The sequence below is a fragment of the Salvelinus sp. IW2-2015 genome, linkage group LG4q.2, assembly GCF_002910315.2.
Source record: "Salvelinus sp. IW2-2015 linkage group LG4q.2, ASM291031v2, whole genome shotgun sequence".
NCBI classification, from domain to species: domain Eukaryota; kingdom Metazoa; phylum Chordata; class Actinopteri; order Salmoniformes; family Salmonidae; genus Salvelinus; species Salvelinus sp. IW2-2015.
In genome coordinates this window covers 10781620-10799958 of record NC_036843.1, presented here as the reverse complement: position 1 = coordinate 10799958, position 18339 = coordinate 10781620, and the positions used below count along the sequence as shown (strand labels likewise).

Sequence of the window (18339 nt, the reverse complement as noted above, 5' to 3'; positions counted from 1 at the left end):
ATTGAGGCTGTTCTAGGGGCAAAAGGGGTGTTCAACTCAATATTAGGAAGGTGTTCTTAATGTTTTGTACACTGTATATTGGGCTGTTTAAAGACTGAACATGTTAGGGAAAACAAATACATCAAATACACTTTTAGTATTTTATTGAAACATACATGTATAATGTATACACACATTTTACTTGCACCAGGTTTTCATAAAATATTGACATGATCTGTCAAACAGTTCACCTTAAAACATAGTGAACATTATGCAGCAGAAAGAAAGTTTTCATCTGCAAAGTCAAAGCAGTTAGACTGGTAAGTATTTTACTAATACAGGTTTACTTTGTAGTGTTATATACAGCAGTAGTTATTGGACATGTTTGCTACTGGACAGATAGCGGCTATGATTGCACGAGGAGCAGTAATACAGCAAAGTTAAATTTTGTACAGATTGCAACAGCATTTTAAATATTTGTACAGTTCACAAGAAAATTACAAACAGTATTAAGCATTATGTGTGTCTTGCACCAAGAGCTATATCCCTACAAATGAAAGATTAATGGGTTGAAGGTCTTTGATATACCTGACATGCTTAGACGCTCTAATAATAACATTATGACTGGTTGCTGAATACAGCAACAAGCTAAACCTCTGACGGTCCTGTACACGGTTGATCGAACAATGATAATTTAGTGCGCCACCGTAGACAACACAAATAACACAGAGTTCACCAACAGTCAGAAACACAAGTCACTCACTCTGATTCAACACAACTGGCCATCCTACGCAAGGCCGCACATCTACCAAGGCAGCACTTTTAAACATTAACACCATATATACAATAGTATTCATGTATCAAATGCAAGACTTACTCAGTGAGAACACTATCGTCTCCCCCCTCTGAGCTTTACTTGCCTCCTGAGTTGTTTCAAATTGGACACCTCCCTTTAACATGGATGGATATGTACAACTCTGTAGACAACATCCAAGCAACAGATCTCCAATACAGTATCTGCAGTTAAAGTGTTCTGTGCAAAGTATGAGGGGGAAAGCTTTGGCTAAGTCATTTCAACCATCTATTGTTATAAGCCTTGTGAGGGAAAATGTCTTATTCACTTGTCCTACAGTAGAATGTACTGGAAACACATTTCCAGATAGAATGAGTTGCAGTTTAACATTTACCTTTTGGATCTCCACCCAAGTCCAGGATCCCCACTGTCATTCCTGCAACCAATTTTTTCAAATATTCCACTGTACTTTACAGTGCACTCCATGACCAAAGTTCTCTAAATACCTTACTAGTCGCATTGCTTTTAAATACTCTACACACTCAAAGGTAGCCAAATAAGACTGCATTTCAGGTCAGACACCCCGAAGAAAGCGTATATATAAACGCTTGCTTTACAAAAATAAAGTCAACTCACTAATTATGGATGAAACATACAGTAGAAATAGCTGTCCTTATAAAAAATATAGTGATTTCTTTGTCAACAGTTCTTGGATTATTTGCAGGAGATTGCTGAGGGAGGGAGGGAGGGAGGGAGGGGAGGGGTAGGCTGGAGGAGCGTGGCAGTGCTGNTGGCAGTGCTGCTGAGCAGGAGGGAGGGGCTAGTCAGGGGTCGGTGGCAGAGGAGATGCCCCAAGTAACAGGCTGTCCCTCTCAGTGCCTGCAGACAGTTAGGATAGCTGCCCTTAGTGGATGTTGAGGTTGTTGAAGTGATCGAATGTAGCTCCCAAGGCCCAACTTGTCTCAACGTTGTTCACCTTCTTGGCGAGCTGTGGAGCAGAACAAAAAACGATGTTTGTTAAGTTTTGACTTATTAACGTCTTGGTGCCTGTCCCCTACCTTTGTGCCCAGTGACCTGTTCCTGTCTCACCTGCAGCATTGTGTTGTCCTTGAAGCCAAAGCCCTCCTTCAACAGGCAGGTGATATATGTCATATCCATGCAGAGGAAGGGACTGATGGGACGGTACTTGGTCATCTTGTTGCACACTGAAAACAAATCAGGTAGGCACTACATTAACAACAAATCACAAAGGGCAGAGAGCACTGTGATATAAATATTATGTATTCACCTTATTTGGTGGATATTTAACAAGTATTTACTTAACAGTAACATAGTTCTGTCCTGCTAATGCTGAGTTTTATGACGACAGCACGCGTGGGCATATTTTGAGACATCTTGTATCATGTCTCATGTGGGGTCAAGCAGCAGACAACCTCTAACCTGTACACCACATAATAGAAAGCTGGTCATCTTGTTTGGTTTATTTTGTTTGTTTAGCTGACTGAGAAAGGGGGTGTGAGAAGAGTCAAGTGCTGAGGGTCTGCACATGTTGGTGATTCTGGGGATGGGTGGCAGAGCCAACAGACTAGCTGTACACAGTGTCTCTCTCTCAGGCTCAGCCTCCAGGTCAGGTTGGTGTTGTGTGGCTGTCAGGTACGAGAGAGAGAGCTCACAGCTGCCCAGGTCAACTGCCTGCCAACCTGCCCAACACCTGACGACCTGCCCAACGCCTGACGTGTTCATCAAGGCCATATGACTGTTTTCGCAATGCAAACAGACTTTACATAACACACCAACTTGTTCCTGCTAGCTGTAAATCTAGCACAGGCATTTATTGTGCCACGCGCTCTAACAGATTTACCCAGGCTATATGTCAATCTAACGTGCCAGAGCACTTTCCACATCAGATTACTGTAAATGTGTTAAGTAGCTAAATGTCAATGTGTATGTCAAATATCAACATATTTGTTAATGCTCTGAGAATAGTTATGAATCAGACATTTCATCTGATGGTCCTTGGTTATATTGGAAATGGCAGACGAAAGTGCCAATGTTCCAGGTTCGGTTACAGTAGTGCCAAGATGTTTGGGCACAAACAAGGTTGAGTGTTTGTGTGAGGTAGAACAGCGTGTATTTTTACAGCAGGATTTTGTGGTGAGGAACTGATGTTTTGTAAGGCCCGTGAGATTGTTGAGTCTAACATGCAAATAAGCACCAACATTTCTTGTTTGTACACTGTGTACTGCATCAATATAGTCAACATGTTTCTGAGGGGAAAAGCCTAGCACTCACCTTCTTTGGCTCTCTTCTTGAAATCCCTGACTTCTACCATACCACCGCGACTGCCATCTGGAAAACAAAACATTTATACTTATTCTCATCTGTCATTTCAGTTTTCCAAGCAAATCCTAAAAACTACAGTTAAATGTATATGAGGAGAAAATAACTAAACATTTTATTCATTTTTTTACTTTATTCCTTTCATATCATTATGAGGTTTAACTGGATGCTTTCTGAATGGTGGTTTTGTATCTGGTCTGTGTCTACTCACCGATGAGGCCTGACTCCACAGCTCTGTCAAAGTAGTAGGAGAAGGCATAGAAGATGCTGCTGCCCTTCACCTCAAACGGCTGGTGCACGATGCCTTTCACCACCCTCATCACCTCATAGTAACACAGCTTGTAACCTGCATAGCCTGGAGACACACACAGATAACATCAAAATAATCATTAGTATCTATCACAAACTCTACTGAATCTTCAAGGCAAGTATCATAAAAGTATAGAGTTACGTCAGCTTCATGACAACATAACACTCAAGTCAATTGTTAACAAGTCCGAATAATTTTAAATTGGCACCAACGATAAAAGGTTTATTTTTAAATGAGAGTAAAATAACTGAGTTTGCTGCATGCTTGTGGTGCAATGCACTGGGAGAACCCGGAGCCTCTTTATGAGATCAAAATGGGGTTGAGGCTATGGGCTCTCCAGGGCTCTACACTAGAAAAACCCCAAAAGGATACTTTCACAGCACCCTGGGATTGGTTTGTTGGTTACAACCGGGGAAACCAAGTGCTGACAAGACTAGCACACGCCTGTTGGGTTATCTATTTTTACCACATAATTGTAAGCGGTCAACATCAAGCCTCTCCTTACACAGAAAAAATTACAGCTCGGGGACTAACCCAGTATCTTTTGTCTACATGACCGTGGTATGGGAGTGTTGCATTATTTGCGGAGTTAACTCACAATTTTCCTCTCATTTAAACACAAGGTTTGCTCTATTATAACTGTTTAAAGTCTGCATGCAGAGAGAAAGAATGACAAAACATGCATTCTGCACTGTCCAGTGGGAAAATGTTCTCAACTCAGACTGAACTAAACTCTAACATTGCGCTCTGAGACTGAACAATTTATTTCTAGTTTCGAGGATTATAAAAAATTTAATATTATCGAAAGTGTATGTTTTATCTTGTGCTTACCGTCAGGAATTCCACTAACTTTGTAGGTGATTCCACCAAAAGTCCAGTCCTCTCTGAATTTCTTGGGTAGACAGGAACTTGTGAAAACTTTCCAATCCAGACCTGAAAGAGTAAACCAGATTGGTTATTGCATTGTCCCCAACGAGGATGACAGTTAAATAGTGTGTCTGATTTATAGAAATCTAGTGTGTCTTGCAGCATTATACAAATGTATTTATCCAGCCTGAACAGATGACTGCAGTTGCCTAGCTTGAATATCTAAGCAAATACTGTATGACAATTCAAATTACCATCAGCCCCCAAAGCCCCAAGAGTTGCCAATCGAGCCGCTACAAGTCCATTTCCAAGGTAGCTGAATGAGGACAGATATTCAGAATACATTCATGACAATGCCAAGGTATTGTGAGTATGCTATTTTCATTGCATGCCATGATATACAATGAGTATACAAAACATTAAGAACACGTGCTCTTTCCATGACGTAGGTGATTCCAGGTGAAAGCTATGATCCCTTATTGATGTCACTTGTTAAGTCCACTTCAATCAGTGTAGATGAAGGGGAGGAGACAGGTTAAAGAAGGATTTTTAAGCTTTGAGACATTTGAGGCACGGATTGTGTATGTGTGCCATTAAGAGGGTGAATGGTCAAGAAAAAATATTTAAGTGCCTTTGAACGGGGTGTGGTAGTAGGTGCCAAGCGCAACGGTGTGTCAAGAACCGCAACGTTGCTGGGTTTTTCACGCTCAACAGTTTCCTGTGTGTATCAAGAATGGTCCACCCAAATGGCATCCCGCCAACTTGACACAACAGTGTCAACATGTTGGAGTCAACATGGGCCAGCATCCCTGTGGAACGCTTGACACCTTGTAGAGTCCATGCTCCAACAAATTGAGGCTGTTCTGGGGGCAAAAGGAAAATGTACAACTTGTAGTGTGTTTGAGTTTTAAAAAGGCTTCTGAAGTTTGTAATTTCCACTTTGAAATTTCCGACTTGATTTTCCTTTTTCGAAAAATGTATCAACCCCTACAAATATTTCCATGAATTATAATCCACATAATAATTCACATTTCCTGTTACAGCATGATTAATTTCCTACAAAATGAAGATCTGTACTATAAATGCTGCACCAATGCTTGTTTACTCACCTGTGAGTATAGAGTTGTAGAGTGTGGTTGAACATGTTGATGTTGGCAATGTAACTGGCTGGGGCAGTGAAAACTGTTTTCTATGGGTACAGAGAGAGGGGTTGAGTAATGTCTAATTAAATAGCAATGGTTATCTAAATCTTCATAAAACATCAGTGGAGTTCAGTTGAACATTTACCTTTGATTTTGGAAGGAAAGTGATCTGGGTAGATCCTCCACCCAAGTCCAGGATCCCCACTGTCTTCCTGGTTTTGGCATACAAGTGACCTAAAGCAAACAGATGGAAAGTCAAACACATAGAATTGGAAATAGAAAACTATAGACAGGATGCTATTCATCATCAACATTATAAACAGAAAGTAGAACATACAGGTACTGTACATTGACCACATACTGCATTTAGAATTCATTCATTTTCCAACCACCCGCTTGAGACAAAGACAGGCATTCTAATAGATACAGTTGAAGTCGGAGGTTTACATACACCATAGCCAAATACATTTAAACTCAGTTTTCCACAATTCCTGACATTTAATCCTAGTAAAAATTCCCTGTCTTAGGTCAGTTAGGATCACCCCTTTATTTTAAGAATGTGAATAATAGCATAGAGAATGATTTATTTCAGCTTTAATTTCTTTCATCACATTCCCAGTGGATCAGAAGTTTACATACACTCAATTACTATTTGGTAGCATTGCCTTTAAATTGTTTAACTTGGGTCAAACGTTTCGGGTAGCCTTCCACGAGCTTCCCACAATAAGTTGGGTGAATTTTGGCCCATTCCTCCTGACAGAGCTGGTGTAACTGAGTCAGGTTTGTAGGCATCCTTGCTCGCACACGCTTTTTCAGTTCTGCCCACAAATTTTCTATGGGATTGAGGCAGGGCTTTGTGATGGCCACTCCAATACCTTGACTTTGTTGTCCTTAAGCCATTTTGCCTTAAGCCATTGTCCATTTGGAAGACCCATTTGCGACCAAGCTTTAACTTCCGGACTAATGTCTTGAGATGTTGCTTCAATATATCCACATAATTTTCCTCCTCATGATGCCATCTATTTGGTGAAGTGCACCAGACCCTCCTGCAGCAAAGCACCCCCACAACATGATGCTGCCACCCCCGTGCTTCACGGTTGGGATGGTGTTCTTCAGCTTGCAAGCCTCCCCATTATTCCTCTAAACATAACGATGATCATTATGGCCAAACAGTTGTATTTTTGTTTCATCAGACCAGAGGACAGTTCTCCAAAAAGTACCATCTTTGTCCCCATGTGTAGTTGCAAACCGTAGTCTGGCTTCTTCCTTGCTGAGCGGGCTTTCAGGTTATGTCGATATAGGACTCGTCTTACTGTGGATATAGATACTTTTGTACCTTGTACAAGGTCCTTTGCTGTTGTTCTGGGATTGATTTGCACTTTTCGCACCAAATACGCTAATCTCTAGGGGACAGAACGCGTCTCCTTCCTGAGCGGTATGACGGTTGTGTGGTCCCATGGTGTTTATACTTGCGTCCTATTGTTTGTACAGATGAACATGGTACCTTCAGGCATTTAGAAATTGCTCCCAAGGATGAACCATACTTGTGGAGGTCTACAATGTTTTTTCTGAGGTCTTGGCTGATTTCTTTTTATTTTCCCATGATGTCAAGCAAAGAGGCACTGAGTTTGAAGGTAGGCCTTGAAATACATCCACAGGTACACCTCCAATTGACTCAAATGATGTCAATTAGCCTAACAGAAGCTTCTAAAGCCATTACATAATTTTCTGGAATTTTCCAAGCTGTTTAAAAAGACACAGTCAACTTAGTGTATGTAAACTTCTGACCCACTGGAATTGTGATACAGTGAATTATAAGTGAAATAATCTGTCTGTAAAAAATTGTTGGAAACATTACTTGTGTCATGCACAAAGTAGATGTCCTAACCGACCTGCAAAAACTATAGTTTGTTAACAAGAAATGTGTGGAGTGGTTGAAAACTAGTTTTAATGACTCCAACCTAAGTGTATGTCAACTTCCGACTTCAACTGTATACAGTACCAGTCAAAAGTTTGGACACACCTACTCATTCAAGGGTTTTTCTTTATTTTTATGATTTTCTACATTGTAGAAAAATAGTGAACACATGAAAACTATGAAATAACACATATGGAATCATGTAGTAACCAAAAAAGTGTTCTTTTTTTTATATTTGTAGCCACCTTTTGCCTTGACAGCTTTGCGCACTCTTGGCATTCTCTCAACCAGCATCACCTGGAATGCTTTTCCAACAGTCTTGTAGGAGTTCCCACATATGCTGAGCACTTGTTGGCTGCTTTTCCTTCCCTCTGCAGTCCAACTCATCACAAACCATCTCAATTGGGTTAAAGTCGGGTGATTGTGGAGGCCAGGTCATCTGATGCAGCACTCCATCACTCTCCTTCTTGATCAAATAGCCCTTACACAGCCTGTGTGTTGGGTCATTGTCCTGTTGAAAAACAAATTATAGTCCCACTAAGCGCAAACCAGATGGGATGGCGTGTCGCTGCAGAATGCTGTGGTAGCCATGATGGTTAAGTGTGCCTTGAATTCTAAATAAATAAAGACAGTGTCACCAGCAACGAACCATCACACCTCCTCCACCATGCTTCATGGTGGGAACCACACATGCGGAGATCATCCGTTCACCTACTCTGTGTCTCACAAAGACACGACGGTTGGAACCAAAAATCTCAAATTTGGACTCATCAGACCAAAAGACAGATTTACACTGGTCTAATGTCCATTGCTCGTGTTTCTTGGCCCCAGCAAGTCTGTTCTTCTTGTTGGTGTCCTTTAGTAGTGGTTTCTTTGCAGCAATTCAACCATGAAGGCCTGATTCACGCAGTCACCTCTGAACAGTTGATGTTGAGATGTATCTGTTACTTGAACTCTGTGAAAGATGTATTTGGGCTGCAATTTCTGACGCTGGAAACTCTAATGAACTTATCCTCTGCAGCAGAGGTAACTCTGAGTCTTCCTTTCCTGTGGCGGTCCTCATAAGCGCAAGTTTCATTATAGCGCTTGATGGTTTTTGTGACTGCAAACTTTCAAAGTTCTTGAAATTTTCCGCATTGACTGACCATGTCTTAAAGTAATGATGTACTGTCGTTTCTCTTTGCTTATTTGAGCTGGTCTTGCCATAATATGGACTTGGTCTTTTACCAAATAGTGCTATCTTCTGTATACCATCCCTACTTTGTCACAACACAACTGATTGGCTCAAACGCATTAAGAAGGAAAGAAATTCCACAAATTTACTTTTAACAAGGCACACCTGTTAATTAAAATGCATTCCAGGTGACTACCTCATGAAGCTGGTTGAGAGAATGCCAAGAGTGTGCAAAGCTGTCATCAAGACAAAGGCTGGCTACCTTGAAGAATCTAAAATATATTTAGATTTGTTTAACACGGCGGCTATCATTTTGGGCATAGGATAGGTTTTAAAATAAATGTTACACTAACTCTGTGTAAAAAGTGAGGGAATTTTGCATCCCATCGTGACCAGATGGTGGCCAACATTCAAGACAGTCAGACAGGAGACTTTCACTGCTCTGCAACTGTGTACAGTGTTTAAACCTCAGAAATGACCCCCCTGACCATTAACACCACCTTAACAAAACATGAGCAATGTCTTACCTGTCAAAAAGTTCACTGTTACCCAGGCCAGGACTCCTACAAGAGAGAGTAGATGGAGAGTGTATGAGTAAAACATTCACTCGAGCCAAATCATATGCAATTGTTGCCTTTGTAATCGTGTTGTTGGAAGTTACTGATACATATTGCCATTTGAACACATGCAGTTCAGAGACTGTCAGTTAAGATATTGGAGGTTATACTAGTTTTCATTCATTTAGCAGCTGTTACATTAGCAATATTTGTCTGACATGGATAGACCAACCCAGGTCATTACTACTGTCTCAGAGCTCATGTTATGGCTCTCATAAAGTGAGGCTAATGAATTGCACATCTGATGAAACAGGAGTTGGTGCGGGTGTCTTAATGAGTGATGTGGAGGATCACTTAATATTGAGTGTGGGAAGGACAACCCAGACAAGGTTATTTAATTGCTCTATGAGGTAGCGATAGAGCTCTTATAAACACATGTTACGAGGACAGTGTTGGGAGATACCAACCACCTGGTTTGACAATACTGCAGCGTTTAGCTAATCTAAGCAATTTCTACAGTTTTCCTCTTTACCAACATACCCACAATACCACAGTACCATAAAAGAAAATGTAAGACAAATGTTTGTGGCACCAACAAAGTGACATACCTTCATTTGTTCCATTCATTATGGAGACACTGTTGTTCGGTACAAAGAAGGGGGACTCGTCAAAGACTTCCCGAACCTACGGAGACAATTTATGATGACAGTGCATATTAATAAAGATCATGCTGAATAAAGACAATAAGAAAATAAAAATAGATACTTATCTCAAGACTCAGGAATTGTTATGAGGCACATTTGTCTGAGAATGACGGAATGCAAAACCACAAGCATGGCTAGAGTAGCCGCACTAATTTAATAATTCAAATGACATATTCCACTACTCCAGACAACCCCAAAACAGCAGTTTTTTGCACAGTGATTGCCACCTCGAAGTGGGTAGACTTTCCCCCACAGTTTTTCAAGAACACTTGTAAGCACTTAGCAGTTTCATGTCCCGATCCTTGGCAGGACGGGTCATCCCTGTGCCAAACTAACTGAGGGGAGAGAAAACGTGCCTCACCTCATCCAGCAGAGCATTAGCCTTCTCCTCGGGCAGGAGGCGGAGCCCGGCTGTGGCTTTCAGGACCACCGGGGTCTGCTTCCACTCATCCTCTGGCACCGTCTTCTTGGCCACCTTCAGCAGTGCTCTGATCGTGTTCCCACCCTGAATGGGATAAAAGGCATTAACAGATGAGCAGGGTCTCCACTGGAACACTCAAATCACAGCCGTGACCAAAAGGGCTGATATAGATATTTCAACAGTGAATGAAGTATATACCGGCATTAACGTATTCAGTTGATTAAAGGGTTGATATGTTTGTCCACATAGGACTTCACATCGTCTGGTTTTTAAGATGTAGATCCCAAGACAGTAAAGATCAGACTTAGTGACAGCTTCAGCAGAATCAGTTCATGTAATTACATGGTCTACATCGCAAAGCCTAAATGAGAAAATGATAGACATGATACATACCTCTTCAGGCTTATCTTTATAGGCAGACAGACCAGGCTTCACCGCATGATACATCTCATTGTCCAGAACTGGCAGCTCAACTAAAAAGACAAAAAGTAGATGGGGAGAATGCATTCAATTTTCAAACAAGATATAAATATATGAAATGTGTGAAATAACAGAACTCTTCTGCATTAATGTGTGCTTTGAAATTTGCTTTGTTGCCTCAATCACTCCATTGCTAGGCTTTACAATCACTGATGTTTAAAGTAAAGTAAATACAAAAACAGCATATCAAAGTCCATTATTAGAGGTTCGTTTTTAGGGATTTCGGCCACACTAACAGATGATTAAAACTACAACTCAGCTGCCTCTTGGTTCGGTCTTGCCCATGATTGCTCTCTCCCCATGCTGACGGCACATGTTCGTCTTTACACCACAGAGCGAATGACCCAACAGCAAACATATACTCTCTGGGAGACAGCTGAATGTAAACCCCTATTGGCTCCTGGGACTAAGCTAAGGCTGAGAGATACTGAATGAGATACACAGAAAAAGAGAGAGAAAACACTCACCTGGGTCTTTCTGGATAAATGTGTAGATGTGGATCCGGGTGCCTGTGCTCCCAGCATCGAACATGATCCCATAGAAAGTGCGGCTGAGGTTGACAGGATGGGAGACCTCAAGCAAGACCTCAGGCAAGACTTTGGGCACGACTTCGAGCAGGAGGTTTTCGGGCAGGAGGTTTTCCATGTTAGCAGAGTGTTCGTGGTGGACTGTCTGGCGGGGATGGTAGGTTGCCTCCGCTTGGAAGTTCCAAGCCAGAACCGACATGGACATTACTGTCAGGAGAAGCATCTGAAGAGCCATCTTTTTTTTTTACAAGAGTCAAACTGTGCTTTATTCAAGATAGTCTTCTTCAGAGGAGCAGCACAAAATGCAGTGGCAGCAGCTTGCAGAGGTGATGAGAGACAACCGGAGAGGCAGAGACAGTGTGGGTAGCAATGCACATTCAGGACTGTCTGGTCATCTGTTAACAGTATATAAAGACATAAGGTCTTGGCGCTGGGCCACACCATGACAGGTCATCCACCAATCCTGTTGCGTTCCATCTAGGTTCCTTCAAGAGTCCCCCTTCTGAAAGAGTTGGATACTGACTATCTGCTTACCAGCAGCAATTATTTTTCTCTCTCTTCATCTTTCGTGGGCAAACTGGAGCCAAAAATCCCCCTAAGTGAAGAAAGAGGATATATCAAGACATCAAAATGACTGGCTTGTAGAAATTTGAAGCAATTGTCTTAAAATACATTTTAAAATACATTTTACATTTTATTGGTGTATTCAATTAAGACTTACAGGCAAGCTTGTCGATTACTACAGTTCCTTCCCTGCACAAGTAGCCTATTACTCATATTCGTCTTAATTTCTTGTATTGCCCGTCTTGACTTGGGCTGTCAGGTAGTAGGTAGTAACCTGACAGCCCAAGGCAAGACAGGCAATACACCTTTCTCTGGATATGTACAAGTCATTTTTTGTGTGTATCACATTCCGAACCAATAATGACATGTGTGAAAATTACCACATAAAAACATATGCTGCAGACCTTTAAACCCAACCAACCTTTCACAAGAGATGTGCTGATGCAACTTGCACTCCAACTGGCATAAATGCTGAAAGAAGGACAGCAATAATCTCACTCCCACTCATCCCTGTGCTAACCACAAGCTTTCCTAGGAAAGAATATTTAAAGGCACGTTTCACAGGCGAAACCATGAAAAGCATGAGTAGCTGTTTTCAGTTTTAGCTGGGTGGTTGGCAAGGTGTCTTTAACCAGTCTATCAGCAAAAATATTCTAATGTACTGTAATGTTCAGAGTTTCTGGTTTTTAGGAGGGAGGGAGGCAATAACAATGTACTTCTGCAGCTCAGCAAAGAGGCCCTGCTAACTCAGAGACCTCATATGAACTTAGCTTTGCACCAGAGTGGGATTTCCTTCACTCAGTCCCCATGAGAAGCTGCAGCAACAGTAAACAAAGACAGGGCTGAAACAGGTAGAATTTGTATATTTCTAGAGACTGCAGACTTGCTGAACTGGTATCACCCAACTCTGCTCCTGCTAACAGGTTCACCACACAGTCACACACAGGGTGAGTGAAGCACAAACTGTGGTGGCATGTGTCACCCAGCTCAGCTGAGGGGGTGTGATTAAGCCGGAATGGGGGCGGCCAGCGGTCCTGCAGCAGGACTTGAGAAGGGCAGAGAGAAGGTCCACAGAGAGGGCATGAGGAAAGGATGGGGCTTGGCACTAGCATGCCATTCCAATCCCAGGACACTCCGCTGCGCAGCGCACTGTTCTAACACTGTAATTTGGACTAAAAATATTGCACTTTCTTTCCTCCTTCCTTTTTGTCTAAATACTGTGGCTACTTTTTTCCAATCCTGTGGTTCACCATTATGGTCCATTTCCCCTATCAAAGCATGCATGTGCAGGACCTCTCATTGACTTTGTGTCAATTTAAAGGTCCAATGCAGCTGTTTTATCTCAATATTAAATAATTTCTGTGTAACAATTAAGTACCTTACTGTGATTATTTTTGACAATTTTAACTGAAAACAAACAAAATAGCTTCTTAGCAAAGAAAAAAAATTCAGTGGGGGAGGGAAAAACGGAACATTTGCTGTTATTGGCAGAGGTTTGTAACTCTTTATTGGTTTATTAACTCATTCACCGCATGGTGATGTCACTATGGAAGGCCAAAACTCCATCCCACTAAAACAGGCTGAAATTTCAGGCAGTCTTTTCAAAACAGCTACACTAAAAGGGCATCATAATTTTCACAATTTCACAGTATTATTCCAGTGTGTGGAAATATATACATTACCAGTCAAAAGTTTGGACAAAACCTACTCATTCAAGGGTTTTTCTATTTAGACAATTTTTTACATTGTAGAATATTAGTGATGATATCAAAACTATGAAATAGCACATATGGAATCATGTAGTAACCAAAAAAGTGTTAAACAAATCAAAACAGATTTTAGATTCTTCAAAGTAGCCACCCTTTGCCTTGATGACAGCTTTGCACACTCTTGGCATTCTCTCAACCAGCTTCATGATGTAGTCACCTGGAATGCATTTCAATTAACAGGAGTGCCTTGTTAAAAGTGAATTTGTGGAATTTCTTTCCTTCTTAATGGGTTTGAGACAAATCAGTTATGTTGTGACAACTTGCAGACATGTTTACGTGCTGCTGTGCGTTTTGTTGCCAACCTTACTTTGCTACCTGACAACTTTACGGTTTTTACTTTTTAATTACCGTTTATGTTTTTCGTTTTTCCCTCACTCAACTTTTTTTCATTCAACTTTTTCACTCCGGACGTTTTATCTGGACATGGTTCATCAGGACTTCCAACAGCCGAAGCTAAGTAGTAACATTAACATGATGCCTTCTAATTGCAGTCGCTGTACTCATAATATACAGGAGAACGATCGCCTTACGGCGAGGATAGCTGTGCTGCANGCTAAGTAGTAACATTAACATGATGCCTTCTAATTGCAGTCGCTGTACTCATAATATACAGGAGAACGATCGCCTTACGGCGAGGATAGCTGTGCTGCATGCCCAGCTTCAGACGCAATCGTTAGGCAAGGGTAAATTCAGTGTAGGAAAGGATGAAACCGCGTCTGTGCCACCAGTAAGTACAGATAGTAACATTAGTATAAATCCCCTCGCACGGTCCCCGCAGCCGGACAACTTTCTCATGGCTTCTGGAGGGAAATGCTGTAGGATTGCTCAACCGGTGTCGCTCATTCAGCCGACAGAAACTTTCAACCGGTTCTCCCCATTGAGCAGCGAGTCGGAGTCAGAGGCCGAGCCTTCTCTGGTCTCTACTCCTCCCGTTACGGGGTCTGAGACGCCGAAGGCTCCCACCATTAGCTCTCACAAATTGAAAACCCTAGTCATTGGCGACTCCATTACCCGCAGTATTAGACTTAAAACGAATCATCCAGCGATCATACACGGTTTACCAGGGGGCAGGGCTACCAACGTTAAGGCTAATCTGAAGATGGTGCTGGCTAAAAAGCTAAAACTGCCGAGTGTAGAGAGTATAGGGATATTGTTATCCACGTCGGCACCAACGATGTTAGGATGAAACAGTCAGAGGTCACCAAGCGCAACATAGCTTCAGCGTGTAAATCAGCTAGAAACATGTGTCGGCATCGAGTAATTGTCTCTGGCCCCCTCCCAGTTAGGGGGAGTGATGASCTCTACAGCAGAGTCTCACAACTCAATCGCTGGTTGAAAACTGTTTTCTGCCCCTACCAAAAGATAGAATTTGTAGATAATTGGCCCTCTTTCTGGGACTCACCCACAAACAGGACCAAGCCTGGCCTGTTGAGGAGTGATGGACTCCATCCTAGCTGGAGGGGTGATCTCATCTTATCTAGGAACATAGACAGGGCTCTAAGTCCCCTAGCTCCACAATGAAATAGGGTGCAGGCCAGGGGTCTGCCACTAGCACAGTCAGTGTAGTCAGCTCAGCTATCCCCATTGAGACCGTGCCTGTGCCTCGACCTAGGTTGGGCAAAACTAAACATGGCGGTGTTAGCCTTAGCAATCTCACTAGAATAAAGACCTCCTCCATTCCTGCCATTATTGAAAGAGATCGTGATACCTCACATCTCAAAATAGGGCTACTTAATGTTAGATCCCTCACTTCAAAGGCAGTTATAGTCAATGAACTAATCACTGATCATAATCTTGATGTGATTGGCCTGACTGAAACATGGCTTAAGCCTGATGAATTTACTGTGTTAAATGAGGCCTCACCTCCTGGTTACACTAGTGACCATATCCCCCGTGCATCCCGCAAAGGCGGAGGTGTTGCTAACATTTACGATAGCAAATTTCAATTTACAAAAAAAAAAAGACGTTTTTATCTTTTGAGCTTCTAGTCATGAAATCTATGCAGRCTACTCAATCACTTTTTATAGCTACTGTTTACAGGCCTCCTGGGCCATATACAGCGTTCCTCACTGAGTTCCCTGAATTCGTATTGGACCTTGTAGTCATAGCAGATAATATTCAAATTTTTGGTGACTTTAATATTCACATGGAAAAGTCCACAGACCCACTGCAAAAGGCTTTCGGAGCCATCATCGACTCAGTGGATTTTGTCCAACATGTCTCTGGACCTACTCACTGCCACAGTCATACTCTGGACCTAGTTTTGTCCCATGGAATAAATGTTGTGGATCTTAATGTTTTTCCTCATAACCCTGGACTATCGGACCACCATTTTATTACGTTTGCAATCGCAACAAATAATTTGCTCAGACCTCAACCAAGGAGCATCAAAAGTCGTGCTATAAATTCTCAGACAACCCAAAGATTCCTTGATAACCTTCCAGACTCCCTCTGCCTACCCAAGGACGTCAGAGGACAAAAATCAGTTAACCACCTAACTGAGGAACTCAATTTAACCTTGCGCAATACCCTAGATGCAGTTGCACCCCTAAAAACTAAAAACATTTGTCATAAGAAACTAGCTCCCTGGTATACAGAAAATACCCGAGCTCTGAAGCAAGCGTCCAGAAAATTGGATCGGAAATGGCACCACACTAAACTGGAAGTCTTCCGACTAGCTTGGAAAGACAGTACCGTGCAGTATCGAAGAGCCCTCACTGCTGCTCGATCATCCTATTTTCCAACTTAATTGAGGAAAATAAGAACAATACTACATTTATTTTTGATACTGTCGCAAAGCTAACTAAAAAGCAGCATTCCCCAACAGAGGATGGCTTTCACTTCAGCAGTAATAAATTCTTTCAGGAAAAGATCATGATCATTAGAAAGCAAATTATGTACTCCTCTTTAAATCTGCATATTCCTGAGTCTGCACAACTCTGCCAGGACCTAGGATCAAGGGAGACACTCAAGTGTTTTAGTACTATATCTCTTAACACAGTGATGAAAATAATCATGGCCTCTAAACCTTCAAGCTGCATACTGGACCCTATTCCAACTAAACTACTGAAAGAGCTGCTTCCTGTGTTTGGCCCTCCTATGTTGAACATAATAAACGGCTCTCTATTCACCGGATGTGTACCAAACTCACTAAAAGTGGCAGTAATAAAGCCTCTCTTGAAAAAGCCAAACCTTGACCCGGAAAATATAAAAAACTATCGGCCTATATCAATCTTCCGTTCCTCTTTAAATTGTTTGAAAGCTGTTGCGCAGCATCTCACTGCCTTCCTGAAGACAAACAATGTATACGAAATGCTTCCGTCTGGTTTTAGACCCCATCATAGCACTGAGACTGCACTTGTGAAGGTGGTAAATGACCTTTTAATGGCGTCAGACCAGGCTCTGCATCTGTCCTCGTGCTCCTAGACCTTAGTGCTGCTTTTGATACCATCGATCACCCACATTCTTTTGGAGAGATTGGAAACCCAAATGTCTACATGGACAAGTTCTGGCCTGGTTTAGATCTTATCTGTCCGGAAAGATATCAATTTGTCTCTGTGAATGGTTTGTCCTCTGACAAATCAACTGTAAATGTTGGTGTTCCTCAAGGTTCCGTTTTAGGACCACTTATGTTTTCACTATATATTTACCTCTTGGGGATGTCATTCGAAAAACAATGTTAACTTTCACTGCTACGCGGATGACACACAGCTGTACATTTCAATGAAACATGGTGAAGCCCCAAAATTGCCCTCGCTAGAAGCCTGTGTTTCAGACATAAGGAAGTGGATGGCTGCAAACTTTCTACTTTTAAACTCGGACAAAACAGAGATGTTTGTTCTAGGTTCCAAGAACAAAGAGATCTTCTGTTGAATCTGACAATTAATCTTGATGGTTGTACAGTCGTCTCAAATAAAACTGTGAAGGACCTCGGCGTTACTCTGGACCCTGGCATTGAAGCTCGTTTGTAGGTTAGATAGCACAGTGTCCAAGGAAGGCCAGAAGTATACAGAATGGTGTCGTCTGCGTAGAGGGGATCAGGGAATCGCCCGCAGCAAGAGCAACAATCATTGATGTATACAGAGAAAAGAGTCGGCCCGAGAATTGAACCTGTGGTACCCCCATAGACTGCCAGAGGACCGGACAAACATGCCTCCGATTTGACACACTGAACTCTGTCTGCAAGTAGTTTGGTGAACCAGGCAAGGCAAGTCATCAGAAAAACCGAGGCTACTGAGTCTGCCGATAAGAATATGGTGATTGACAGAGGCGAAAGCCTTGGCCAGGTCGATGAAGACGGCTGCACAGTACTGTCTTTTATCGATGGCGGTTATATCGTTTAGTACCTTGAGCGTGGCTGAGGTGCACCCCTGTGACCGGCTCGGAAACCGGAGTGCACAGCAGAGAAGGTACGGTGGGATTCGAGATGGTCAGTGATCTGTTTATTAACTTGGCTTTCGAAGACCTTAGATAGGCAGGGCAGGATGGATATAGGTCTGTAACAGTTTGGGTCCAGGTTGTCTCCCCCCTTTGAAGAGGGATGATCGCGGCAGCTTTCCAATCCTTGGGGATCTCAGACGATATGAAAGAGAGGTTGAACAGGCTGGTAATAGGGGTGGGGGGGGGGGGGGGGCGAAGCTGTTGGCCGAGGTTGGAGTAGCCAGGTGGAAGGGCATGGCCAGCCGTTGAGAAATGCTTGTTGAAGTTTTAGATTATCATGGATTTATCGGTGGTGACCGTGTTACCTAGCCTAGTCCAGTGGGCAGCTGGGAGGAGGTGCTCTTGTTCTCCATG

General features: G+C 42.4%; 1 protein-coding gene across 1 annotated transcript; it reads right to left on the bottom strand.

Annotated features, from left to right (window-relative positions):
* Positions 1–93: 93 nt before the first annotated feature.
* Positions 94–11706, bottom strand: LOC111963027 (ectonucleoside triphosphate diphosphohydrolase 5-like). The gene is made up of 13 exons (XM_023986248.2): positions 11153–11706; positions 10599–10678; positions 10146–10289; positions 9689–9764; positions 9051–9086; positions 5577–5665; positions 5399–5478; positions 4544–4605; positions 4254–4355; positions 3324–3467; positions 3065–3121; positions 1862–1977; positions 94–1760 (listed from the first exon to the last, which is right to left on the bottom strand). The coding sequence occupies exons 1-13, from the start codon at positions 11445–11447 to the stop codon at positions 1677–1679; spliced, it is 1365 nt and encodes a 454-aa protein (XP_023842016.1). The 5' UTR covers positions 11448–11706; the 3' UTR covers positions 94–1676.
* Between the last annotated feature and the right edge of the window lie 6633 nt (positions 11707–18339).